This window comes from Salvelinus namaycush, chromosome 7, assembly GCF_016432855.1.
Source record: "Salvelinus namaycush isolate Seneca chromosome 7, SaNama_1.0, whole genome shotgun sequence".
Taxonomy (NCBI): Eukaryota; Metazoa; Chordata; class Actinopteri; order Salmoniformes; family Salmonidae; genus Salvelinus; species Salvelinus namaycush.
This window is the reverse complement of record NC_052313.1, coordinates 26,552,206-26,578,855: the sequence shown is the minus strand read 5'-3', so window position 1 is coordinate 26,578,855 and position 26,650 is coordinate 26,552,206. Positions and strand designations below refer to the sequence as shown.

Below are 26,650 nucleotides of genomic sequence, written 5' to 3'. Positions count from 1 at the left end.
CTGTAATGAATCAATATATATTAATCTCCTATCTGGGCAAGCGGGAACTTTTTTAGAGCCCACTAGTTAGAAATAAAAAAAATATGGCACATTCTTTCCTCTCTGCTTTGATAAATTGGAGTGTCACATCAATGCCTCATTCTGGGGTAGGTGTGACAGGCGTCACTGTTTTGATGGAGGAGCATCATTACAGGCAGAGACCTTTCACAGAGGCAATGGGAGGGGGGACTACCATCCCATTGTATCAGAGAAGTGATCATCACTCACTCGTTCCTTACGCAGCTACCATGACAAATAGCTTTGGGCCGTGATACGCTGCTCATGATACGCAGCTCTACAACCAAATCTGTACTATCTGAATGAGAACACATGTAAATGAGTAGTGCTGTGAGGGTACAGAGATCTTTCAGGGATATGGACCTAATAAGTACTATACTATACTTTACTATACTGAACAAAAATATAAACGCAACATTCAACAATTTTACTGAGTTACAGTTCATATAAGGAAATCAGTCAATTGAAATAAATTAATTAAGCCCTAATCTAAACATAGGCCCACCCACTTGTGAGCCAGGGCAACCCACTGGTCTTTTTCCCCACAAACGGGCTTTATTACAGACAAAAATACTACTCGGTTTCATCAGCTGTCCGGGTGGCTGGTCTCAGACGATTCCGCAGGTGAAGAAGCCAGATGTGGAGGTTCTGGGCTGGTGTGGTTACACGTGGTCAGTGGTTGTGAGGGCGGTTGGACGTACTGCCAAATTCTCTAAAACAACATTGGAGGCGGCTTACGGTAGTGAAATAAACATTCACTTCTCTGGCAACGGCTCTGGTGGACATTCGTGCAGTCAGCATGCCAATTGCACGCTCCCTCAAAACTTGAGACAACTTGTCACAAAACTTGTTGTGTGACAACATTTTTGAGTGGCCTTTTATTATCCCTAGCACAAGGTGCACCTGTGAATTGATTATGCTCTTTAATCAGCTTCTTGATATGACACACCTGTCAGATGGATGGATTATCTTGGCAAAAGAGAAATGCTCACTAACAGGGATGTGAACAAATTTGTACACAAAATTTGAGAGAAAAAAGTTTTTGCACGAATGGAACCATTTCTGGGATCTTTTATTTCAGCTCATGAAACATGGGACTAACACTTTACATGTTGTGTTTATATTTTTGTTCAGTATATACAACTCCAAAAGATTCTGTGTAAAAAACATCCCAATTTGGCAGTTGGGTCACAAACAACTCATTGAGTTCTTTAAGTTGGGTTATTGATGCTGGGAGAAAAAGTTTTAAAAATATAATAAATCCCAACGTGTGTTTTGTCCACTATTTACCCAGCACTTGGTTGTTTTTAACCCAACATTTTTAAGAGTGTATACTAGACTAGACTAGAGGTCGACTGATTATGATTTTTCAACACCAATACCGATACCGATTATTGGAGGACCAAAAAAAGCTGATACCGATTAATCGGCCGATTTTTATATATATATTGTAATAATGACAATTACAACAATATTGAATGAACAACGAACACTTTTTTATTTTAACTTAATATAATACATAAATAAAATCAATTTCGTCTCAAATAAATAATGAAACATGTTCAATTTGGTTTAATTAATGCAAAACCACAGTGTTAGAGAAGAAAGTAAAAGTTCAATATGTGCCATGTAAAAAAGCTAAACGTTTAAGTTCCTTGCTCAGAACATGAGAACATATGAAAGCTGGTGGTTCCTTTTAACATGAGTCTTCAATATTCCCAGTTAAGAAGTTTTAGGTTGTAGTTATTATAGGAATTATGATGCGTCGATTATTTCTCTCTACACCATTTGTATTTCATATACCTTTGACTATTGGATGTTCTTATAGGTACTTAGTAAACAGCGCTGTGCTTCAAGCATTGCTAAGAGCTGCTGGCAAACGCAGTAAAGTGCTGTTTGAATGAATGCTTACGAGCCTGCTGCTGCCTACCACCACTCAGTCAGACTGCTCTATCAAATATCAAATCATAGACTTAATTATAATATAATAAACACACAGAAATACACGCCTTTGGTCATTAATATGGTCAAACCCGGAAACTATCATTTCGAAAACAAAACGTTTATTCTTTCAGTGAAATACGGAACCGTTCCGTATTTTATCGAACGGGTGGCAAAACTAAGTCTAAATATTGTTGTTACATTGCACAACCTACAATGTTATGTCATAATTATGTAAAATTCTGGCAAATTAATTATGGTCTTAGTTAGGAAGAAATGGTCTTCACACAGTTCGCAATGAGCCAGGCGGCCCAAACTGCTGCATATACCCTGACTCTGCTTGCACTGAACGCAAGAGAAGCGACACAATTTCCCTAGTTAATATTGCCTGCAAACATGCATTTATTTTAACTAAATATGCAGGTTTTAAAAAATATACTTCGGTGTATTGATTTTAAGAAAGGCATTGATGTTTATGGTTAGGTACATTTGTGCAACGATTGTGCTTTTTCCGCGAATGTGCTTTTGTTAAATCATCACCCGTTTGGCGAAGTTGAAGTAGGCTGTGATTCGATGGTAAATTAACAGGCACCGCATTGATTATATGCAACGCAGAACAAGCTAGTTAACCTAGTAATATCATCAACCATGTGTAGTTAACTAGTGATTATGTGAAGATTGATTGTTTTTTTATATAAGTTTAAGTTAAATGCTAGCTAGCAACTTACCTTGGCTCCTTGCAGCCACAAGGTCCTTTTGATGCTGCACTGGCGTAACAGGTGGTCAGCCTGTTTCCTCGTGGATTGCAATGTAATCGTCCATAATCGGCATCCAAAAAGGCAGATTACCGATTGTTATGAAAACTTGAAATCGGACATAATTAAATCGGCCATGCCGGTTAATCTGCCGACCTCTAGACTAGACTATACTACACTACTTTAGGTCTCCTGTAATGTATCAAAACTTCCAAGGTTTAATGATAATACCAACACACCACTATTTATCAGAAATGTAAAGTAACGATTCACAGTGACAAAAAACAAAAACAACACAGAGGATTCAGATACAATGATATCATTGTCTATTCTCCTGAGGAAAGTACAAAGCGACTTGGCAGGTCTCAGCCCCACTGTCTGTCCTGCAGACGTTCTCATTTAATCACTGAGTGTGCATCCCAAATGGCACCCTATTCAGTGCAGTGAGACGGGACCAATAGGGCTCTGGTCCAAAATAGTGCACTATATAGGGAATAGGGTGCCATTTGGGAGCCATCCTAAGAGAGTGGGTGCCTGAAGACAAAGACTGCCCTGCTCAGTAACAGAGGGCACTGCTCTCTAATGCCTACCCTACTGACAGGACAGGGGAATGGAGGAGATTATACAGGCATCCATCTTACATTTTCCCCTCAGGTAAACAAGACAAGGTCACTCCTGGATATATTACCCTAAAAGGATGAACAACTGTTTGGGACATAATGTGATTCTATGCAGTTCGTGGGCTTGAATGAGCATTCTATTAACATAAAAACAATCTATTACAATACCACAACAGAAGCAAAACCTTTTCTCTTTTCATTTTGAGTCCTATAGGTTAGTACCTATTCACATATCTTCAACTCCAAGGACATGCATGCCAACATTGACTGACAATGCAGTAGCTCATATTCATGATGGGTAAATGCCTCTTCATTTCTTACCACCAGATGGCAGTCTTGCTATTCTGTGCCACTAGCTCAAACAGAGGAGACAAGTGATGCGCCACCATAAACTAACTGCCTTACAGTAGCCACCCCATAGGTCCAAACCATTCATCTAGTATTCAAGTCCATTTAACATGAATGGTTATTCTATTATTCTTACAAATTATGAGCATTGCATATGTAGCCAACAACAAGCATAATGCTTGATTCAGTTGCCAGCCTATGGCTCATAGATGACAGAAAACATGTACTGTTGGAAACATTGAACAGAGGCACATCCTTTCCACCTATTGGGGTGTCCTTAAAAATGTCTGCAGGACTCCGGTCTATAAGGTTGTCAGTGGCCTGAACAAAGGCAATTAGGTTACTCCATATCCTGTCTGTGTCCTTGGTATCAGTTACATAAACCCCCCTGGGGTTGCCAGATTTGATAGGTGGCACAGCCAATAAATCTTGCTTACGTAACCCCTTCCCTCCATTAACGGGAGAAAACATCATTTGCGGATGAAAATAAAAAAAAGTCTCTAATCAAGAGAATGAAAAAGGGGTTTCCTGCCCCTGCAGACCCAACCACACCCTTTCTTTCAAACACCCCACCACCACTACCTCCACCCCTATCCCTATTGAGAGAGTGTCAGTGTCCCAAATGGCATTATGACAGAGAGAGAGAGAGTGTGTGAGTGAGAGAGAGAAAGTGAGTGTGTGAATGAGAGAAAGTGAGTGTGTGAGTGAGGGAAAGTGAGTGTGTGAGTGAGTGAGAGAATGTGAGTGTGTGAGTGAGAGAATGTGAGTGTGTGAGTGAGAGAGAGAAAGTGAGTGTGTGAATGAGAGAGAGAAAGTGAGTGTGTGAATGAGAGAAAGTGAGTGTGTGAGTGAGAGAATGTGAGAGAGAGAAAGTGAGTGTGTGAGTGAGAGAAAGTGAGTGTGTGAGTGAGAGAATGTGAGTGAGAGAATGTAAGTGTGTGAGTGTGAGAATGTGAGTGTGTGAGTGAGAGAGTGAAAGTGAGTGTGTGAGTGAGAGACAGAAAGTGAGTGTGTGAGTGAGAGAATGTGAGAGAGAAAGTGAGTGTGTGAGTGAGTGAGAGATTGTGAGAGAGAGAAAGTGAGTGTGTGAGTGAGAGAATGTGAGTGTGTGGGAAAGTGAGTGTGTGAGTGAGAGAATGTGAGTGTGTGAGTGAGAGAATGTGAGTGTGTGAGTGAGAGAATGTGAGTGTGTGAGTGAGAGAATGTGAGTGTGTGAGTGAGTGAGAGAAAGTGAGTGTGTGAGTGAGAGAATGTGAGTGTGTGAGTGAGTGAGAGAAAGTGAGTGTGTGAGTGAGAGAATGTGAGTGTGTGAGTGAGAGAATGTGAGTGTGTGAGTGAGAGAATGTGAGTGTGTGAGTGAGAGAATGTGAGTGTGTGAGTGAGAGAAAGTGAGTGTGTGAGTGAGAGAAAGAAAGTGAGTGTGTGAGTGAGAGAAAGTGAGTGTGTGAGTGAGTGAGAGAATGTGAGAGAGAGAAAGTGAGTGTGTGAGTGAGAGAAAGTGAGTGTGTGAGTGAGTGAGAGAAAGTGAGTGTGTGAGTGAGAGAATGTGAGTGTGTGAGTGAGAGAACGTGAGTGTGTGAGTGAGAGAAAGTGAGTGTGTGAGTGAGAGAATGTGAGTGTGTGAGTGAGAGAATGTGAGTGTGTGAGTGAGAGAATGTGAGTGTTTGAATGAGAGAAAGTGTGTGAGTGAGCGAGAGAAAGTGAGTGTGTGAGTGAGAGAGGGAAAGTGAGTGTGTGAGTGAGAGAATGTGAGAGAGAGAAGGTGAGTGTGTGAGTGAGAGAAAGTGAGTGTGTGAGTGAGTGAGTGAGTGAGAGAAAGTGAGTGTGGGAGTGAGAGAGTGAGTGTGTGAGTGTGTGAGTGAGAGAATGTGAGTGTGTGAGTGAGAGAATGTGAGTGTGTGAGTGAGAGAACGTGAGTGTGTGAGTGAGAGAATGTGAGTGTGTGAGAGAGATAAAGTGAGTGAGTGAGAAACAGGGAGAGAGAGTGAGAGGGAGAGAGAGAGAGGAGGTGGGCGAGAGAGTGAGAGGGAGAGAGAGTGGGAAGCCAAGTGAGACCTTTCACATAAACACAGCAGAGAGTGGGAAGCAGCAGCAGGAGATATTACATAATTCTTATGTAAACCAGAGTTTGAGAAATGGCAGATGCTGTATAGCCAGGCTGGTGTAAAATGCCTCATCGGTCAATGCAAAGACCTACCGCAGAAATCACATAACTAAAACTCCAGCAGTGGATGTTGGGCATTAAAAACGTGTACATTTATGGCTGTTTGGGATGCATTTCATTCTATTTTCCTGTTATACTATTAATAAATGTCCAGAGCACTTAGATAAGGCCTCAGGAGATGTATGGTAATCTGATAAATCCTACAAAGGGTTTGGCAGCACTGAGTATACATCCCAAATGGCACCCAAATTCTTATATAGTGCACTACTTTTGATGGGCTCTGGTAAAGAGTAGTGCACTACATAGGGAATAGGGTGCCATTTGGGATGCACCCTGGGAACGATTCCATTTTGGACAGAGGGCCTAAAATCTTAAACAAATTAGACTGCAGTGCCCTTCAAGCTTTTATCCCTGCAATTATACAGTATCAATTACCATCCCCTCAATGACATTCAGCTCGGTTCAACATTATTTATGGAGTCCATGACGCAGTTGTAGTCCTTTAGAGACTACTCCATCTTCTTGCAGAGTTGGACTTAAAGCAGAGGGTGACCGCACCACCACTACTCCCACTGGTTGCTGACTGAGTGGTCCGGACCACCACTGCTCTTAACCTCCTCCATCCTACCATAAAACCCCCATGGGCAGTAAGAGTCACGGGGCACTTCTCTATGTCTTTCTTTCTTTTCCTCTTTCTCTCTCTCTCTCTTTATTTCTCTGTCTCTATTTCTCTTCCCTCGTCCCCTGTCTCTGTCTGCCCTCTCTCTGTGTAAGAAGGAGCAAAGTAAGAGTGTTCTTGACATAGCAGTTTGACTGCAGCACTGAGAGATGAGAGGTGTAATGGATGGAGCGTACAGTGACCCCGATGAGCCTCTGAACACTCTGAACACTCGCCCACATGAATACTGGGATTGAGTCACCATGCCAACAGGTGTGGTGTTGGGGAGATGGGAGAAGAGTGGAAGGCACTCACACAACGTGCGATATGAGCATTTGGAAGGAATAGGCGAGACTCACAATTAGAAGCTTGATGAAAAAGTTTTGTAGATCATTTCAAGGAAAGTAACATAAAATCATCACAAAATGTACCTGAACTATTATTATAGTTTTTAAAAGATATCTCTTTTGATGATGTGTACATTTGAGTCTGAGCATGGTGAGAGCTCTGATAACAAAGAGGGAAGATTACGATGAGACAAGAAAAACATGCCGGAGAAATTTAAAAAGAGCTTGACAGCTTGACGAATAGGCAGCGAAACATGTTTTGAAACCCAGTTCCCACTATGTGTTGGTTTAAGGTTTTAGACACCGCAGCCTCATACTTGTGTGAGAAGTGAAAATAATCATGTCCAACAAGATGGAGAGGGAGAGGGGGAAGGGAAAGAAGGTCAGCTTAACCGCTGTTATGATAAAACAATTGAAAAACAGTGTAGTTACTTAAGTTCCTAGCAGAGTTCCTGAAAGGGCTGCTATTCCTGCGGTCCTCTTCCAGCAAACATCTAAAAGGGGATACTATGTCTGCTCTTAGCTTTGCCAGTCTGACCCCGGGAACAACCTTTCCCCTCTCGCTTTTTCTTTCTCTCTCTACTTTCTCTCTCACATCCTACATCATGTCTAGGTATCTCTCTCAGCAGGGTTGTGTCTCAGACGTACTGTAGTTGCTTGTCTGACCCTCATACGTTCCCCCTCGCTCCCTTTTTCTTTCCCTTTCTCTCTCTCCCTCTACTTGACGCTCCTTTCCCTGTCCTAACTTCCCGCTCATGTCTTGGCATCTCCCGCAGTGTCGCGTCTCAGATGTAAGTTACTGTAGTCGCGCTCAGTCTAATTGAGTTTGGTCACGAAGACTGAGAGCGTTGTAGAGGATGATGACAGTCAGTCAGAGGTGGTCGGCCTAATGAGCCCGTTGGCATACCCAGGAGGGGTGGGGTTGAGGGGGGGGGGGGGGAGCCATGACATATCACTGCTGAGAAGACCATCACCACCACCCTAATCCACACAGCAACTCTTCACTGATCATATAAACACACGGTAAAAGCAAATGTGAACTTCCCTTAGCCTCAACTCAAACACCTTCTCTGTGCCTGAGAGAAAGCAGATGGCAATTCCACAACGTGCCATATTGTTCTGATCCCACTCTGGTTTCACCCCTGCTCTGCTAAAGAGGAGGCAATCTGTGTCTCCTCCAAAAAAGGAAGAAACAGTTCTGCCGAGGAGCCCATCCTTAACCCGTCCTCTCCCTGTCGGTCCCCGCAGGTCCGCTGCTCCAACAAAAACCTGATACCGCGAGTGCTTCACGTACACACTGTGTACCTCAGAGGGTCTGCTTTATAACAGGCCTCAGCCAGCCACACTCAAGCACTGAGTGCAAAGCTACAGGGCCACCAATGCCGGCAGTTCACAGAGATCGTTAACATACTGTACCCAAGCACTGTTTACCAAAGGGGCTTTCGTTGCAACATGCAATGATTTATATCAATGACTTGGCAGTTTTCACTCTTACGCCAATATGAACTTTACTGGCTATGTACTGTCAACCATAGAAGTAGAACGTTCTAATTATATGCGGTAAACATCCAGTGCAGACGTGATGTCGTAAGTGTCCGATGGCCAGATATTCTAGCGCATACAGAACGCCTGGCGATATCATCACATTCATACCATTATAGTGACCTAATGCCCCTCTCTAACGCATTCAAAGGGTACTGTCTCAGGATTACTTTCACATCCCCACCCGCACTTCCTAAATCAGATTCTCACTGCCAACCACTGGGATCACTGGCTTTTCAGAAAATCCAGACCTTCCAAGACACTGAGGTGATGAATACCTTTTAGGTAACCTAAACGCAGGGTGTTTGTTCCCCTTACCTGTCGCACAAAGCTGTTGGTTGTTGTATCTGAAGAGGTGCTTCCATCTGATCCTTTGAATCTGCCTTTCCTCCGTGCTCCTTTTCCATGTGACTTCAGTAAGGGGAGAAAACAGATTTTTATTTATTTTTAAGACCATTATCAGCAGGTAACACTAAAACCTGGATAACAAAGGGTATGACGTGTTGACATATGGGGTATGACATCTTATGTGGGTCGTAGCAGCTGGGGTCTTCGAGTGGGGGGTGGGGGTGTCTTCCCAGGAGATTTTGTTTTGTTGAACGACTGTGAGAAGGTTTTTCAACTCCAAAATGCATGAAAATGTAATTATGTTCTCAGAAATTCAAAAAATTATAATAATTAAAAATATATATTATTTTAAATATTTTATTTTGGGGGAAGAGTGGCGGGGAATATAGGGGAAACAATGAGTGTATTACTATGGGAAAAGATTCGGGTGGCACTGAAGTTAGTTTTCAAGTAATTGGAAAATAAAAACAATGGACATTATTGCACGGGGCTCATATGATCAATAGTTTATATACTGTCTGTGATCATAATAGGCTACACCTCAGGAAACTGCACTACAGGGTTGAAGTGCTATGTTGCTAGTAGCAACTGACAAAACACCAAATCTGCTTTTATTCCAACACATTACCCCAGGACATGTAAATTATGAATATAAAAAGAAAGCTATTCTGTTGGTTACTTAGAAACCAAATCCAAATCAAATCAATTCAAATGTTATTATGTCTAGTCTATTTACTCTAAAATACCCATTTTGGTGCAGGCACTCAATATGCAGTGACATTAGACAACGTTGAATGCCATTTCTAGTGCATATATTTACTATTTCTTTTTATAAGAGCAGCCTAGTTGTCATTGATCATTCTGAATATTGAATTCACTACATTCATAAACAGATAGGCAAGTGGAAATAGTACAACATCCAGTACTTATCATAATTGCAATCTGCTCTTTCAGTAGTTCAAAACCAAGGCTATTATATACTCCCCATTGGAGAACCCTCTGAAGAACCCTTTTTGGGTGCAGGTAAAACCCTTTTGGTTGCAGGTAGAACCCTTTTGGGTTCATGGAGAACCCTTTGTACAGCAGGTTCTACATGGAACTAAAAACGATTATACCTGGAACATTAATGGGTGGAAAATGGGGTTTTGGGATAAATGCCGAAAATAAGATCTGAGATCCTATCAGTCAGTTAACATTACCTTTATGAATTATATAGCCTTTATGTGCTTTATGTTCTTGTTTTGATTACATAAATGCTTCAAAATTCACAAAAAGTGACGTTAGCTGATGACGTTATATCATAGAACAAAACGTATAAGATCTCCTAAGCCTGTGTTTACCACAGACCTTATTTTCAGAGTTAATCCAAAAACCTTTTTTTATTTTATTTTTATCATTCATTTCCCCATAGGCTTTGGCCAACGAGCCACGGTGGAGTTAATGCCCACAAAACGACACATTTACTATCGCTCTCTATACTGTGGCCTGTAATGTAAAATGATTCTGGCATCTTAACCACTGATCTGGTCAAGAGACCATCTAAATATTTTCTTAATCACATCAAAGCAAACCCCATTTTAACTGTGTGGATTTCATATCCAACCCCCAAGGCTAATAACGTACTGGACTGGCCATGCAAAAAAATACAAATATTTACTGATGCATAAACGTAAGAAATGTATTGCCTAATAAACCAGTTGGCTAGGTTCACCATGTAAAATAATCAGGCTCCTGCAATTCAATGGTCTTCAAACGAATGACAGCTATAACTATGTAACACACCTGAAACAATAGTAGCCTAGTTGTTTAACTTTTTACAAGAATATTCGTCCTTATTATCCAAAAGGTAGGCTATACTACCTGACATAACGCAGGCTCCTCCAACGTTTTGGTCATGGTTTACTGATTCGTTACATTTGGCGCCAAGCCAAGATGGTATTGGAAATTAAGTATTTGCATCTATTTTTGTTGGATAACTTCATAAATGGCAAGTTATTTATTACCATACACATGCGACATAGGCATAGAAATGATAAAATATTGCAACTGTACATACTTGTAGCCCAGGGTTTTCGAGCGAATCCATATGTCTGTCCAAAAGTGAGTGCGTCTTTTGCAAGTTATTATGGACCATTTGACATTCAACCGTCGATCGATCGTTGAGATAGACAATCAACTTGTTGAAGGGTCGGTGGTCAAGCGTGACTCCCGCTCTCTTCAAAATTTAGAGCAGACATTTTTGTTTGACACGACTTTACGTCCAAATGAATAAAAATAGTTGCGTGAAAGAGACTTTTGTGACCGAGGAGTTAAGTGACTAGGCTATTTTCCTCAGCCACTCTGCCATGTAGTCTTGAAGTTTGAGTCAGACCACAACCGGGAAGACTTGGGAAGGAGGAGCAGTTTGCGTAAAAAAAAAAACGTTTTTCTAATGGGCTTGTTTCCTCCCTTTAGGTAAAAAAGAAAGAAAGAATAAGACTGCATGTCATTGAACAGCTCAGTCACTTAGCGAGTATCTGCCCCTCACTCCCACGTTAATTCACTGTCAGCCTTCCCCCACGTTCGCACTCAACTGGTTACAGGTTCTCTACTCAGGTAAGCTTAAGCATATCGAGCAAATGCACAGGTGTAAGCGTTGTCTCAAGCAAGGAACATCTAGACTAAGTCTGGTTGCTCGACTTAACATTTGCAATGATTTGAACTTTCTTTTGTAAAATAATAGTTACTTTTATGATTGGGTTCGAACATAAATGTAAGGGGGAAAATCTAAAAGCGTCACACGTTGATAATTGTTTGTAGCCTTATAAATCTCGTTCACCAGACACTTCTACTCATGCACAATTATCCTGCGGATGAGGTTAGTTTGTAATTTACTCATTTCACAATAAGAGTTGTTTTGGATAAAAACACATTAAATGTTTATGTTTCGCAATAAATAGCCTTACATAAAAGGACATGCTACTGTCTTTGCACTATAGCACATTTACACGCCACAATGTGCAAATTATGGGGGCCAGGGAATGAGACATTAGCTCCCCTAAATGCAACAAAAGTCCAACATTGGTGGGGGGGTGCTTATGACTCTAATTTTTTGCACTGCTACAGTGTTAAATATGAAAATAAAAGCTTATTCCAAATTAAACGAACACTCCCACCACTCTGTCATGATTTAAACCTTTCAATTGAATTCATCTCTCTACTCCGCCTGTCTGCTAGTTTGGCTAACACCTAACTCTCAAAGTCTTCCTGACTTCAGAGTCTGGAATGGCTCTTTGATGTTGTTGGCACAATGAGTCAATAATGAAGGGGGCTGGGCTTTTACTGGTTGGCTCTCTGTGTCTTTCTCGCTCAAACGCCTACATGCACAGCCACACACAGAACCTGAGCGCAGCCCTCTTCCATTACAACGGTTTTCAAATACAAATAACAAGAGGTCTCAACCCTTGTGAAAAAAAAAATATTTAAGAGAACCAATCAAATCCCTCACTCAATTTCTGAGCGAATAATGCATTAAAACGTCTTAAGGCTAGGAGGCAGTATTTTGACTTCCGGATGAAAAGCGTGCCCAAAGTAAACTGCCTGTTACTCAGGCCCAGAAGCTAGGATATGCATATAATTGGTAGATTTGTATAGAAAACACTCTAAAGTTTCTAAAACTGTTAAAATAACTGATAAAATTACTGATTTGGCAGCGAAACCCCGAGGACAAACCATCCAGGGGGGGGGAAATTGAGGTCATAGGATTTTCCAAAAGGGTTTCTATAGGAAACCCTATTTATTAGGAACCTGGTTGCAGTTCCTATGGCTTCCACTAGATGTCAACAGTCTTTAGAAATTGGTCGATGTTTTTCTTTTGAGAAATGAGGAAGTAGTGCTGTTCTTTGTACGTGTCAATCTGAAGGTCCCTAGTCTTTTGTTGCGCGTGAAGAGGAGCGCGCTCCTTGTTATTTTTCTTCGGTATTGGAAACAGATTATCCCGTCTTAAATTTTATTGATTATTTACATTTTAGGATACCTGAGGTTGGATTAGGAACATTGTTTGAAATGTTTGGACCAAGTTTACAGGTAACTTATTAGATACTTTGTAGTCATGTTGGGCGAGTTGGAACCGGTGTATTTATGAATCAAACGTGTCAAATAAATGGACATTTTGGGGATATAAAGAAGGAATTTATCGAACAAATGACCATTCATTGTGTCAGACATTTAGGATTGCAAAAATAAGAAGATCTTCAAAAGGAAGGCATTTATTATATCGTTATTTCTGACTTTTGTGTCGCACCTACCTGGTTGAAAAAAAAATTGCATGTGTTTGTATGCGGGGCGCTGTCCTCAGATAATCGCATGGTGTGCTTTCGCCGTAAAGCCTTTTTGAAATCAGACACAGCGGCTGGATTAACAAGAAGTTAAGCTTTATTTTGATGTATTACACTTATATTTTCGTGAATATTGATATTTCTGTAGTTTGAATTTGGCGCTCTGCAATTTCACCAGATGTTGTCAAATCGATCCCGCTAAAGGGATTGGCGCTTTAAGGGATCAGAGTGTCACAGCTCTCCCTGCTCTGTAAGTCGTGGGTCGAGTCAGCCATGCTACCTGTCGGCCTTGCTCTCTGTCTGTCTTTTGCTTTCCATAGTGAACTTGCAACATTGTATCGACTGGGTCCCAAATGGCTGGTGCATAGTGCACTCTTAGGATGCTGGAATTATTGGAGTGCGCAGGTATCCTCATGCGCAGGTAGCCTACTTTTTAAGTGATTTGTTTGACAATAAGATGAAAACATCATGACTGGTTGTGTTCATGCCACATTAAAAAGTAATACATTTTTACCGTTAAAATACGTCTTCACTATTTGGCCCATGAAAATGTTTTGTGCACAAATAAGAAGTCCTGTGAAAAAAGGGATCCCCCGAATGAAACAAGGGACCCCCCCCCCCCCCCCCAACAAATGCCACAATATAATTTGCTCACTGCACACACACACAAATAAAATTGTATTTGTCACATACGCCAAATACAACAGGTGTAGACCTTAACGTGAAATGCTTACTTACAAGCCTTTAACCAACAATGCAGTTTTATGAAAAAGAGTTAAGAAAATATTTACTAAATAAACTAAAGTTAAAAAATAAAAGAGCAACAATAAAATAACAATAACGAGGCTATATACAGGGGTTACCAGTACCGAGTCAATGTGCGGGGGTACAGGTTAGTCAAGGTAATTGAGGTAATACTGTATGTACATGCAGGTAGGGGTAAAGTGACTATGCATACATAATAAACAGCGAGTAGCAGCGGCGTAAAAAAGGGGGTATCAATACAAATAGTCTGAGTAGCCATTTGATTATCTGTTCAGCAGTCTTATTGCTTGGGGGTAGAAGCTATTAAGAAGCTGGGAGATAGAATGTAAAAAATATATGATTTATCTTCACTCTATCTGTCTTTTCATGCTTCATCACCAGGAATCCTATTCCTGTCAAAGCCAAATGTCACCACTAAAACGTTTTCTAATACACAATGACAGTTGCCTTTGTCATGTGCAAAATGACTGATACCTCCTGTAAACCGCCCCCAACCGCCTCCTCTAGCAGTATGTTGTTGGTTGTTGGTAGGACAAAACCCAGTGCCTTTATTATTCATCATTGCCCTCTAGTGGTTTTATATGGTTCAACAAACCAGGCTCTTTTCCAATTCCTCTTTCCTTGATTCCTTGCGTCCTCTCTCCCAATCTTCTTCTTAAAACTCATTGGAGGAACAGCTCCTAGGGGAGGGACCTTGAATCTACTCTGCCAATGCTCTTTGAGAAGGAGGGGAAGAGAGAGGAAGCGAGGAATCAAATAATTGAGATACACTCTGGGAGTTGCTACGCTAATTAATGACAAGATTTTGCATGAAAGTAGAGTCTGTTCTGATCGGATTGCCTTTAGACTGTTCTTTGTATTATGATCCATATACAGCAACTTACAAACAATAATTACAGTAGGCCTATACTCTGCAGCATATTGTAATTGTGATTTCCTGCGAAGGTTCAGTGTTTCAGAGTAAGAAATGTAGACATCGGTGGAAAGGGGGTTTTATGGGTTAAGTAGGCACATTTTAACTCCTTACCATTGGCTCAATACCATAACTCCTGACACATCAAAACCTGACTCTAACCTCACACACAAGACACGCAGGTCAACATCTACAAGTGGGTTAGCACGTACCTTTGGCACATTTACAATACATGAAGCACAATGGGTTATGTATTGAGTCAGAGCAGTAACCCGATTTTAAATCCAAAAGGATAACATCTGAGTGCATCGCTGACATATCCCATTGTATATCTGTCTTAGCCTTTCCCCTTAGCTCACGTCTATGCTCCCCCTGTCCTCCTGACCCCTGACCTTTACTCTGCTTTGGCGGCTCTTTGCTGAGTGAGTGAGGATAGCTGCGGATACAGAAGTGCACTCACAGCCCAGATAAAAATCCTTTCCTTCCTACATCCCGGCAGCGAACACCTTTTCAAAACACACACACACACAAGCATGTCAAAGAGGGTCTTTTAGAACAACATACATGCACACATAGACACACACACACATAGACACACACACACACACATAGACACACACAAACCAATAAACCTGGAGCTTTCCTGGAAATTCCAAAGGGGATGGCATTCCCAAAATTAGCAAAATAAATTGCAAGTATAGGAGAAAATGCCGTGAACTTCCTCCCATTGTTGTGGAATGACTCGGAAAGCTCTAACAAATAGAGTCAGCAGAATATTCACGACTTTGACACCAGCCATAAGCCAAATCATCTAAGCACTATCTACAGTATTTGCAGATCTGAGGTTATACTGTGGTTATTATGAGTAAACATCCTTAATGTATAGTTACTGGCAGATGACTCCCTCCAGCTTGTGGACCAGACTTTTGTGAAATGATGTTACTGTACTGTATCGAGTACTCAACATTAACCAGTTACTGCTCAAAGAGAGCTTCTCATCAGAATTGTACATAAACATATCTTGTATAATATCGAATCATAGTTGTGGCCTTATACAGTAGATTCAAGATCACAAATGTATCTATTGTCTCATGAATATAGTATAAGTGAATATTTTGTATACAGTATGCTTCTCTCTCTTTTGCCCCTCTCATGCCCCTCTTCTACCTTTTCCTTCCCCTCCTTCTCTAGGCCCACTCTGGCCTTTGAGAGAGGGAGCACAGTACAGCACTGTGTGGGCAGGATCCCTCTGGAGTCTCCAGCTTGTTGAGTGTGGATTAGTCAGCCCAGACCAAGAGCTTTCTGCTGGATGAAGAGAACAGTACAGGCCCCTCAGGTGGGTGGAACTGCCCCCGTTTGACTGCACACAGTGTTCACAGTGTACAGTGATCAGGACTGAGAATACATGTCTCCAAAATAGAGAGCTGACAGGCAGTGTTATTGTATAACCAAATAGAGACAATAATTGATTTAGAAGGCGTATCATATCAACAGCAGTACAGAACCAAATTCCCTGACATTGGTTATAACTGAACAGAGCAGAGCAGTATCAAAATACCACCAAACAGGGCAGACCTGACTAGAGCTGATCAGAACATATTCTACATACTGTATAACAGAACAAAAGTACGGTAACAAACTCTGATTTCCATTCTGATCAGGCCAGACAAGAAAGGGGCAGCACATCCATTACAATGTCAATACCAAGCAGCAGAAAATTGGTAGATGATACAAGTGTTTAACATAGTGGGTGAGCTACAGTGGTCCTCTGTGGCTCAGTTGGTAGAGAAGGACTCTTGCAATGCCAGTGTAGTGGGTTTGATTCCTGGGACCAATATGTAAAAAAATTTATACATGCATGACTGTTTGTCGCTTTGGATAAAAGTGTCTGCTAAACGGCATATATTATTATATATAGGTACAGTATGTTTGAAGAAAAGTTTTGTTTTATTGATTGTCACATTTGTTTACATACTAAGACTAGGTGATTTCCCAACCGTCCCTCCCCAACATGAGTGATTAACAAAAAGGAGATAGACATGATAGACCTTGGCCGCAACATATGCATTAGGCATCCATCTCCGAATCAATAAGAATTGGGCTGAGTAAACAACCATCGTTTCTTCAATCTTTTTGCTTGCGCTTCACGATACCTGGGAAATATCAGCTGCTAACTAAGGTCACTTATTGAGACCCCAAAGTGCTGTATTCAGAGTATTATACTGACAACCAATTATAGATATTCAGTAATGGAGTTTGTGTTCCAAGTATTTACTTCAATTATATTATCTTTAGTTTTGATCATCTATGTTAGTGAAAGAAATAAGGTTGAGTCTTGGTTTGGCTTCCTAATCAAATGGGGATCAATGGATGGTTTGATTGTCAACAACACCAGCCTTATATCATAATGAAGATATAGGTAAGCTGCCAAAATAAAGGAAACACTTGAGTAAATGAGGGATACAAAGTATATTGAAATCAGGTGCACCCACACAGGTGTTTGTTCCTGAGTTAATTAAACAATTAACAGCCCATCATGCTTAGCGTCATGTATAAAAATGCCCAGTTGCCCATTTTTTGTCTACCATGGCTAGAAGAGATCTCACTTACTTTGAAAGAGGGGTCTCAAAGGAGCAGTGTGTGTGTGTGTGTGTGTGTGTTTCTCTCACTCAACAGATCTCAACCCAACTGAACACTTATGGGAGATTCTGGATCGGTGCCTGAGACAGCATTTTCCACCACCATCAACAAAACACCAAATTATGGAATTTCTCGTGGAAGAGAGGTGTCACATCCCTCCAATAGAGTTCCAGACACTTGTAGAGTATATGCCAAGGCACATTGAAGCTGTTCTGCCGGCTCGTGGTGGCCCAACACCCTTAAGACACTTTGTTGGTGTTTCCTTTATTTTGATGTTTACTTCAGAAAGTATTCAGACCCCTTGACTTTTTCCACATTTTGTTACAGCCCTATTCTAAAATTGATTAAATAAAACAATTTCCTCAGCAATCTACACACAATACCCCATAATGATTTAGCAAAAACAGGTTTTTGTACATTTATTATAAACAGAAATACCTTATTTACGTAAGTATTCAGACCCTTTCGAAATTGAGCATCCTGTTTCTATTGATCACCCTTGATATGTTTTTACAACTTGATTGGATTCGACCTGTCGTAAATTCAATTGAGTGGAGATGATTTGGAAAGGCACACACCTGTCTATACAAGGTCCCACAGTTGACAGTGCATATCAGAGCAAAAAACAAGCCATGAGGTTGAAGGAATTGGCCGTAGAGCCGAGACAGGATTGTGTCGAAGCACAGATCTGGGGAAGAGTACCAAAACATTTCTGCAGCATTCAAGGTCCCCAAAAACAAAGTGGGCTCCATCATTCTTAAACAGAAGAAGTTTGGAACCACCAAGACTCTTCCTAGAGATGGCAGCAAACAGAGCAATCGGGGGAGAAGGGCCTTGGTCAGGGAGGTGACCAAGGCCCTCTCCAATAAGTGTTCAGGGAGGTGGTTACTCTGACAGAGCTCTAGAGTTCCTATGTGGAGATGGGAGAACCTTCCAGAAGGGCAACCATCTCTGCAGTACTCCACTAAGTAGGCCTTTGGGCTCCCGAGTGGCACAGCAGTCTAAGGCACTGCATCTCAGTGCTAGAGGCGTCACTACACACCCTGGTTCGATTCCAGGCTGTATCACAACTGGCCGTGATTGGGAGACCCATAGGGGTCGTCCGGGTTGGGGTTTGGCCGGTGTAGGTCGTCATTGTAAATAAGAATATGTTCTTAACTGACTTGCCTAGTTAAATAAAGGTTAAATAGAGTGGCCAGACAGAAGCCACTTCTCAGTAAAAGGCACGTGACAGCCTGCCTGGAGTTTGCCAACAGGCACGTAAAGACTCTCAGACCATGAGAAGCAAGATTCTCTGGTCTGATGAAACCAAGATTGAACTCTTTGGCATGAATGCAAAGCATCACGTCTGGGGGAAACCATGCTGGGTGGATGTTTTTCAACGGCAGGGACTGGGAGACTGGTCAGGATTTTAACCCAATTTAACATCTCTGGAGAGATATGAAAAAAGTTGTACAGCAACGCTTCCCATCCAACCTGAAAGAGCTTGAGAGGATCTGCAGAGAAGAATGGGAGAAACTCCCCAAATACAGATGTGCCAAGCTTGTAGCGTCATACCCAAGAACACTCAAGGCTGTAAATCGCTGCCAAAGGTGCTTCAAAGTAAAGGGTCTGAATACTTATGTAAATATCATATTTCAGTTGGTTAAAAAAAGTCAAAATCCAATTTTGCTTTGTCATTATGGGGTATTGTATGTAGATTGATGATAAAACAAACAATTTAATAGATTTTAGAGTAAGGCTGTAACTTAACAAAATGTGGAAAAAGTCAAGGGGTCTGAATACTTTCTGAAGACACTGTATATCATTGTAAATATACACATACAAGCAATGTATCTGTATATAAAGATCTCGTCTGGCACTGTAGACTAGACATCTGACACTATCATGTCCAGACATAGATGTGACAGACAGATTGTAAGCTAGCTATGTGCCCTATGTTACACAGTACATCATACAAAAATAAATCATAACACAGAAGATGTGTTCATGTCCTAAAGATCACATTTAGTCATCTGATTCATACAAAAGTGGATTCATCCAGCTCTAACACATTATGCGTAACCACTGGATCTAAAATGACATTTGATTCACATCGTCACTGCTATTATTCACATCACTCTATTATCCTGTCACTTACGAAATGTTTCTCGCGACATTTTAAATGTGCTGTTCGCTGTCTTCATATGGTGTATCAGTAAATAATACAGTAATCAATAAACAAGATGTTGTTGTTTTTTGACAAGACCACAAAGTACCATCAACATTGCCATCAATTACACATTTGCATGGCAGATACCAGAGTAGGATGTGTGTGTGTCCTGCCATCAAAACTTAAGTTTGTGCTCAAACAGTGCAAGGAGCAGAAGACAGGCCCAGCCCATTAGGAGGCCAAGGTTCTGCAGGAGGAACATGATACAGGGCCTGTTGGTCTTCACACGACTCATCTCTGGAAGCTGAGAGAAAGGGGAGGAAGAGAAGAGGGAGAAATTAGGGTCTGGGAGTTTGATTATTGGGTAAATCTCTATCCCAAATCACCTGTGAATTGTAACAATTTATTACCTATCAATATGGCAAGAAGATTTTCTTGACTGCGAGCTGACTGATCAGGGGGATACACTGTCTGGTTAAACTCCTGTCCCTATCTATCAGTGTGTGTTTTACGAAGAACAGCAGTAGCCCAGTCTCACCATCTCTACCAGCGACAGATAGAGGAAGATCCCCGCGGTAACGGTGAAGATCCACTGCTGGACCTCTGGTTCCGAGGAGACGAAGAGGCCGATGTAGAGGCCGATGAAGGCCGTCAGAGCACTGAGGAGGTTCATCATCATTGCATTCCTCACAGAGAGACCTGAGCTTAGCAACACTGCAAAGTCACCTGAGAGAGCGAAAAGGAGACCAAAGGAGAGAAAAGACCGAAGTAAGAAGAACATATTTTAGGTAATTTAGAACCAGCGTTTTCAGTTCTCCACAACTGGGACACAAATGACTCAAGTCATGTTTGGTTTTTGTTTGACAAAAGAACAAGAAACGCTGCCACCCCATGCCAACAACCTTTGACCTCTCACCCATTTCATGAGGGATTTCATGGCAGAGGATGGCCACGGTGGTCGCCATGCCTGTCTCGGTGGACGAGGAGAAGGCCGCCCCCACCACCAGGCCATCAGCAAAGTTATGGAGGCTGTCTCCCACGATTACCATCACAGCCAGTACAGGAATACCCTGTCCTGGGAACACAAAGAAAGTCTGTCTGTGGCAGCTCTGTCCTGAAAGCCCATCTCCCACTAATTACACAGCACAAAACAGAAAAGGATCAAACTAAACAGAGGGAACTGAGGACTGGGACAGTGAGTGAAGATAAAGGAGAAAGGAGGACGATGAAATATCTTACTTACTCGTCTGATGCGTAGGGCTTCTTGGTTCAGCCTCCTCTGATGGGATTTCTGTGCATTCTAAGTCCTCCACAGTTCCCTATAGGCGAGAGACAAACACATTGGAGGATTTTTCCTTACATTAATGATATTACTCCGGTCCATGACAAAAGCAGCACATGAGTGACCACAGTTCCCCCTGCCTATGTCATGAACAGTCTAGAGGAAGTTGACCAAAACTGCTCAGTTTCTGTATTCGCGCAAGGCATGAATTATTCAACAGCAGCATCAAGGTCTCCTACACCATGGCCTGTTACAGATTTACTCTCGCCCACACCCCTCTTCACTTTCCCTGCAATGCAACATTCTGTACACGTCAACATCAGTTCAAACTGTTCAAAATGTTGAACAAATATTTTTGAATCCTATAAGCCTCTTTTGAATTCCTGTGCTTTTATATTAGCCTCCCACAGCACATTGGCAGATCATTTCTCCCACTTTCACTCCAAACCTCCGCCACCTTCACCCATGTTTTTTCTTGTTGTTGATAGGCCTTTGTTAAAAAGACACATATTTCCTAATATTGAGAATAGTGATCTATGGCATCACGCCAATTGTGTTCAACCAGTTCAAAGAGGGTTGACAGATTTGTCATCAGCTCTAATTTGAAGCATCAGTGGACACAGTTACACCACTGCAGCTGTTTGTCTCTCTTCAAAGCAGAAACCTTAAAAGCGCTCAAAAAGTACTGTTTCCCTTTCACAGACAGCTCATGTCCAAACAAGCCTAGGGGACATGTGTGAGGATGCACCTTCAATTGAGTTCTCCTTTTCTGCTCTCATATGAGGAAGTTCAAGGGACACCAATAGGTTTCATATGCAATCACTGACCATGTGTTTTTTTGAAGTGCTGCCTGTTACACTACTGTATATGTGCCAGAGAGGGACAAATACTCACCAGCTGCATGGTTGAGATAGACATGCCCCTCTGTGACTGGCCGTTGCAGTTGAGCTCCAGGGGGAGGTCATGGGAATTGCCCAGGCCCCCGTGACCCTGCCAGAGAAAAAGAGACTCATCAGCCTCCAGTCACTCCAGAGGCCACCAGCCAGAGCCACCTGCAGTCAGCTCAGCTCAGGCGCTGTCACAAATGGCATCCTATTCCCTATGTAGTGCACTATTTTTGACCAGAAGCCATAGGGATGCAGCTTCATGCCAAGTTTCAGCCAGGGCCAATGGGAAAATAGTCATTAACCTTTTTTTTTTTTTAAATGGATTTCGATAGATGACATTCAGATTTGGACATGAAACAGCCTGCTAACAGTTGTTATTGTTCTCTCCTTTCCAGGCCTGTAGTTCAATGTTGGTGGGTAACAAACTGCATATTAGTTGTTTTAAACAGGAAGATGAACATGCCAAGAGACAGAAATAAATACTTTAGTATAAACTATCATCTTACATGGCCATGTGATGGCATCACAAGGGAGAAGATCCTTTCGATGAGGAAAAAGCCATAGATTCCAGCAATGATTCCCAAAATCTTCCACAGGTATTCCTTTCCCTCAGTAAAGTGATGATCGTAATGGTGACTGTCGTCATGGAGGCCAAGGATCTCCAGAGGAGACAGGGAGAGGAAACAATGAGACATTTAATCGACACTGATAGCATTCTTATATGTTTTGTAATCAGTCATGACTCATGACTATAGAAAAAAGGGGAGCTAAGATAGATAGGAAATCCCAATGGGTAATGTCACTGACCATACTGTTTGTTTAACAATGGTTAAACTGTTATTATGCAGTCTTAGAAAATATCTTACACCAAATAGGTTGGCTTGTTTACATGAAACAGCTATAACACAATTTGATGTACTTGGGAGGTGTCACCATTTAGGAGATATTCTCTATAACTGTGGTATGAGTATAACCTCCATTCCCTACACCTGTGGTATGAGGTTTATGAGGCCTCTGACCTTTACCTGTGGTTTAAGTGTGACCATGGCCCTATACTTGTGGGATGAGTATGGCCTCTGTGCCCTATACCTGTGGTATGAGGTGCAGGAGGGCATCCCCTGAGAGGGTTCCCACGGCCAGGCCCACAAAGAGCTGCAGGATGAGGGCGTAGGTCTCCTGGCAGGAGTTGAAGAAGATCAGGCAGATGCCCAACATGGAGCCCACGGTGATGAGTAACACAGCAGCCGTACTATAGCCATATTCTACAGAGAGAGCATAGACAGATGTGTTCAGAACTATAGCAGAGATAACATCAATAGTTAAGAGACTACAGCAGCTTTATGTGTTGAAGCCGTACATAAACGGTATTGTTCAACAGATGGATCATACATGTTTTAGACTATACTCAGGACAAAGTGACACATGAGGGCATGCTGAACATCTTAGCTAGACATTGACATCAGCCAAAGGACAGTGTAGACAAGCTGTTGATTTCTAATGATGGGTTGTGAGGTACAGTGTCTTACTCTCAATGGCACTGGGTGGAGATCCTCGTGTAGCTGGCTCTGTGGACTCACAGGCATTCCCTAGCAACTGCTGGATAACAGCCGGGCAGATGTGTCTGAAGTGATCCCGGGAAATTGTCAAATGCGGATCCAGGACAAAAATATCCACCAGCTGATTGGCTGAGAAGCATACCTAATCAAACAGAATAGAAAATATTTTATCTGGGAAAGCTCCATGGTGATTCCTCAAGTTCGAACCGTGAGCCTTTTCAGCTCAAATCAGTTTTCACCACTAAATGTGGAGTCTGAGTTTCTCACCTGTGTCCAGTCTGTGTTGATCCCCAAAGGCTCATGGACACACCCTATATGGGAGGGGCCTGTGATGCTCCGCTTCTCCCTGCAATGTGAGTGATAGGCCCCTCCACCTCCCACACCAAGCTGGTGCAGCAGCTCCTCCAAATCTACGCAACAGCAAGAGCACTGCCATCAAACAGCGCTTACATCACCACAGAAACTAAAATCTATAGAGATGTACTAAATAGCTTTTTGGGCCCTCTATCCAACTCTATGGTCAAATCACTCATAGGCAGGACTCAAACTTACCCCTGACATGTAGGTTGCTGGTGCGGTTGAGGGACTGGAAGATGTAATCTGTAAAGAAGGCAGGGGAGGGCAGGTTCCTCTTGCTGAAACAGTGGCCCTGCAGGGTGTGGGTGATGATGGCTGCAGACAGTTTGGACACTGAGGATGGATCAGCACCTTGGCTATCTGTGATCCCCAACTCATCCAGTAGATGGGAGGCATCGATACACTGAAGGATGATGTGTTACTGGATTACAACCGGGAATATCTTCCTGTAACTCTCCAGTGTCCATCTCTAACAGTCTGAGGCTATTTCAATGTGTGTAGATTGAGATGATTCTCTGGTGATGTGAAGAACTGGGCCTTTGGTTGACATGACGTTTTATGCTAGAGGCGCAGCAGTCTTACCTGTGAGTGGGAGGAGCCAGATGTCTCTGGAGTAGGTGGTTGATAGTTCTGGTTGATGAGCTGCAGAATGCTCTCTATCTCATTGGAGAGGAAGCCTCTTTCTTCTGTAGGTTGGAGGTTGGTCAGGGCCAGAAGGTAGTACTGGTAGCTAGGTGACAAGGAGGAGGGGGAGGGGTTGGTGGCACACAGGTCTTCCATGTTGATCATGTAGTAGAGCAGAACGGTGGAGACTCTATGGTAGTCATTCTCGGTGAGGTAAGCCTTCCTATCATCCTCCAGGACAGAGAGGACAAGGTCTGGAGTGAGGCACTGTAAACATAGCAATCAAACATGTTATGCAGTGTGTGACGTAGGGGATATTGCAAAGTAAACATTTCAGCTGCTTGGAAATTAAGTAAAACCTTTACTGGAAGCTTAGAAAATGAGTCAGGCTGAAATAGGGTTGAAAGGTTTCCAGTAATATACCCTCCCTATCAGAATTTGATTTAATATATCACGAGACATCTAGTGGCCCTTTTGGGTACTTCAGATTTGTACAGGTGTCTGAAATGATCAATTTCTTTGTATTTATTTTACCATGTATTTGTTGTCAATGTTTTACTGTCAAACTGTTGGCAGTTGGAAAAGACGTCAAGTTGGAAGAGTTGCAGTTATATGATAATAACGCCTTTGTTGATTAGATGCTTTTTTCATTAATTAGGCTATTTTCTCTTGGACCATATCGTCTATCTACTAGAAACTCATGGACACTGATATAAAAAGTGAATGCTACACTGAACAAATATATAAAACGCAACATCTAAAGTGTTCATGAGCTGAAATAAAAAATCCCTGAAATGTTCCATAGTCACAGAAAGCTTATTTCGCTCGAAGTTTGTACACAAATTTGTTTACATCCCTGTTAGTGAGCATTTATCCTTTTCCAAGATAATCCATATCAAGAAGATGATTAAACAGCATGATCATTACACATGTGCACCTTGTGCTGGGGACAATAAAAGTCCCCAGCACATTACACTTTAAAATGTGCAGATGTCTCAAGTTTAGGGAGTGTGCAATTGGCATGCTGACTCGAGGAATGTACACTAAAACTGTTGCCAGAAAATGTCATGTTAATTTCTCTACCATAAGCTGCCTGCTAAGTCATTTTAGAGAATTTGGCAGTACGTCCAACCAGCCTCACAACCACAGACCACACCAGCCCAGGACCTCCACATCCGGCTTCTTCACCTGCGGGAGTATTTCTGTCTGTAATAAAGCCCTTTTGTGGGGAAAAACAAATTCTGATTGGTTGGGCATGACTTCCCAGTGGGTGGGCCTGGTTACCAAGTGGGTGGGCCTGTGCCATCCCAGTCTCATCCATGGCTGCACCCCTGCCCAGTCATGTAAAATCCATAGATTAGGGCATAATGAATTTATTTCAATTTAATGATTTCCTTATGAACTATAACTAAGTAAAATATTTGAAAAATGTTGCATGTATACAGTACCAGTCTAAAGTTTACACACCTACTCATTCAAGGGTTTTTCTTATATTTCATATTTGAGGTTCTTCAAAGTCGACACACTTTGCCTTGATGACAGCTTTGCACACTCTTGTTATTATCTCAACCAGCTTCATGGGGTAGTCACCTGGAATGCATTTCCAGTCAGCCAATCTAAAGCCACTCAATTTGGTCTGATGATTCCAAATTTGAGATTTTTGGTTCCAACCGCTGTGTATTTGTGAGACTCAGAGTAGGTGAACGGATGATCTCCGCATCCACACCGTGAAGCATGAAGGAATGATCTCCGCACCATGAAGCATGGAGGAAGAGGTGTGATGTGGGGGTGACACTGTTGGTGATTTCTTTAGAATTGAAGCCACACTTAACCAGCATGGCTACCACAGCATTCTGCAGCGATACGCCATCCCATCTGGTTTACGCTTAGTGGGACTGTCATTTGTTTTTCAACAGAACAATGACCAAAAACACACCTGTAAGTGCTATTTGACCAAAAATAAGAGTTATGGAGTGCTGCATCAGATGACCTGGCCTCCACAATCACCTGACCTCAACCCAATTGAGATGGTTAGGGATGAGTTGGACCGCAGAGTGAATGAAAAGCAGCCAACAAGTGCTCAGCATGTGGGAACTCCTTTAAGACTGTTGGAAAAGCATTCCAGGTGACTACCTCATGAAGCTGGTTGAGAGAATTCCAAGCGTGTGCAAAGCTATGATCAAGGCAAAGGGTGGCTACTTTGAAGAATCTCAAATCTAAAATATATTTTGATTTGTTTAACATTTTTTGGGTTACTACATGATTCCATATGTGTTATTTCATAGTTTTGATGTCTTCACTATTATTCTACAATGTACAAAATAGTACAAATAAAGAAAAACCCTTGAATGAGTAGGTGTCCAAACTTTTGACTGGTA

General features: G+C 42.0%; 3 protein-coding genes and 1 long non-coding RNA gene across 7 annotated transcripts in view; 1 reads left to right on the top strand and 3 right to left on the bottom strand.

Annotated features, from left to right (window-relative positions):
• LOC120051157 (voltage-dependent L-type calcium channel subunit beta-2-like) overlaps positions 1-11,346 on the bottom strand; it is a 107,796-nt gene extending 96,450 nt beyond the window's left edge. For both annotated transcript variants that reach the window (XM_038997866.1, XM_038997867.1), the window contains exons 1-2: positions 10,837-11,346; positions 8,751-8,843 (exon numbers count right to left, since the gene is read on the bottom strand). In XM_038997866.1, the coding sequence (XP_038853794.1) occupies positions 8,751-8,843; positions 10,837-10,914 (171 nt within the window). In that variant the 5' untranslated portion in view covers positions 10,915-11,346. The remainder of the gene's footprint in view (positions 1-8,750; positions 8,844-10,836) is intronic.
• On the top strand, positions 8,535-17,494 carry LOC120051159. 3 transcript variants are annotated; one of them, XR_005477230.1, is made up of 3 exons: positions 8,535-8,699; positions 15,966-16,110; positions 17,451-17,494. It is a non-coding gene; the product is annotated as an uncharacterized LOC120051159 (long non-coding RNA). The 3 variants fall into 3 exon arrangements; XR_005477229.1 differs by having other exon boundaries at positions 8,535-8,717; XR_005477228.1 differs by lacking the exon at positions 8,535-8,699 and adding an exon at positions 10,953-11,375.
• A 1,661-nt stretch (positions 17,495-19,155) lies between these two features.
• Positions 19,156-22,460, bottom strand: LOC120050414 (zinc transporter ZIP12-like). The gene is made up of 6 exons (XM_038997004.1): positions 22,242-22,460; positions 21,743-21,838; positions 20,810-20,885; positions 20,483-20,641; positions 20,105-20,292; positions 19,156-19,870 (listed from the first exon to the last, which is right to left on the bottom strand). The coding sequence occupies exons 1-6, from the start codon at positions 22,428-22,430 to the stop codon at positions 19,742-19,744; spliced, it is 837 nt and encodes a 278-aa protein (XP_038852932.1). The 5' UTR covers positions 22,431-22,460; the 3' UTR covers positions 19,156-19,741.
• A 346-nt stretch (positions 22,461-22,806) lies between these two features.
• Positions 22,807-24,490, bottom strand: LOC120050413 (zinc transporter ZIP12-like). The gene is made up of 5 exons (XM_038997002.1): positions 24,231-24,490; positions 23,844-24,051; positions 23,559-23,701; positions 23,262-23,433; positions 22,807-22,997 (listed from the first exon to the last, which is right to left on the bottom strand). Exons 1-5 carry the CDS (start codon positions 24,435-24,437, stop codon positions 22,819-22,821), a joined length of 909 nt encoding a protein of 302 aa, XP_038852930.1. The 5' UTR covers positions 24,438-24,490; the 3' UTR covers positions 22,807-22,818.
• Positions 24,491-26,650: the final 2,160 nt, after the last annotated feature.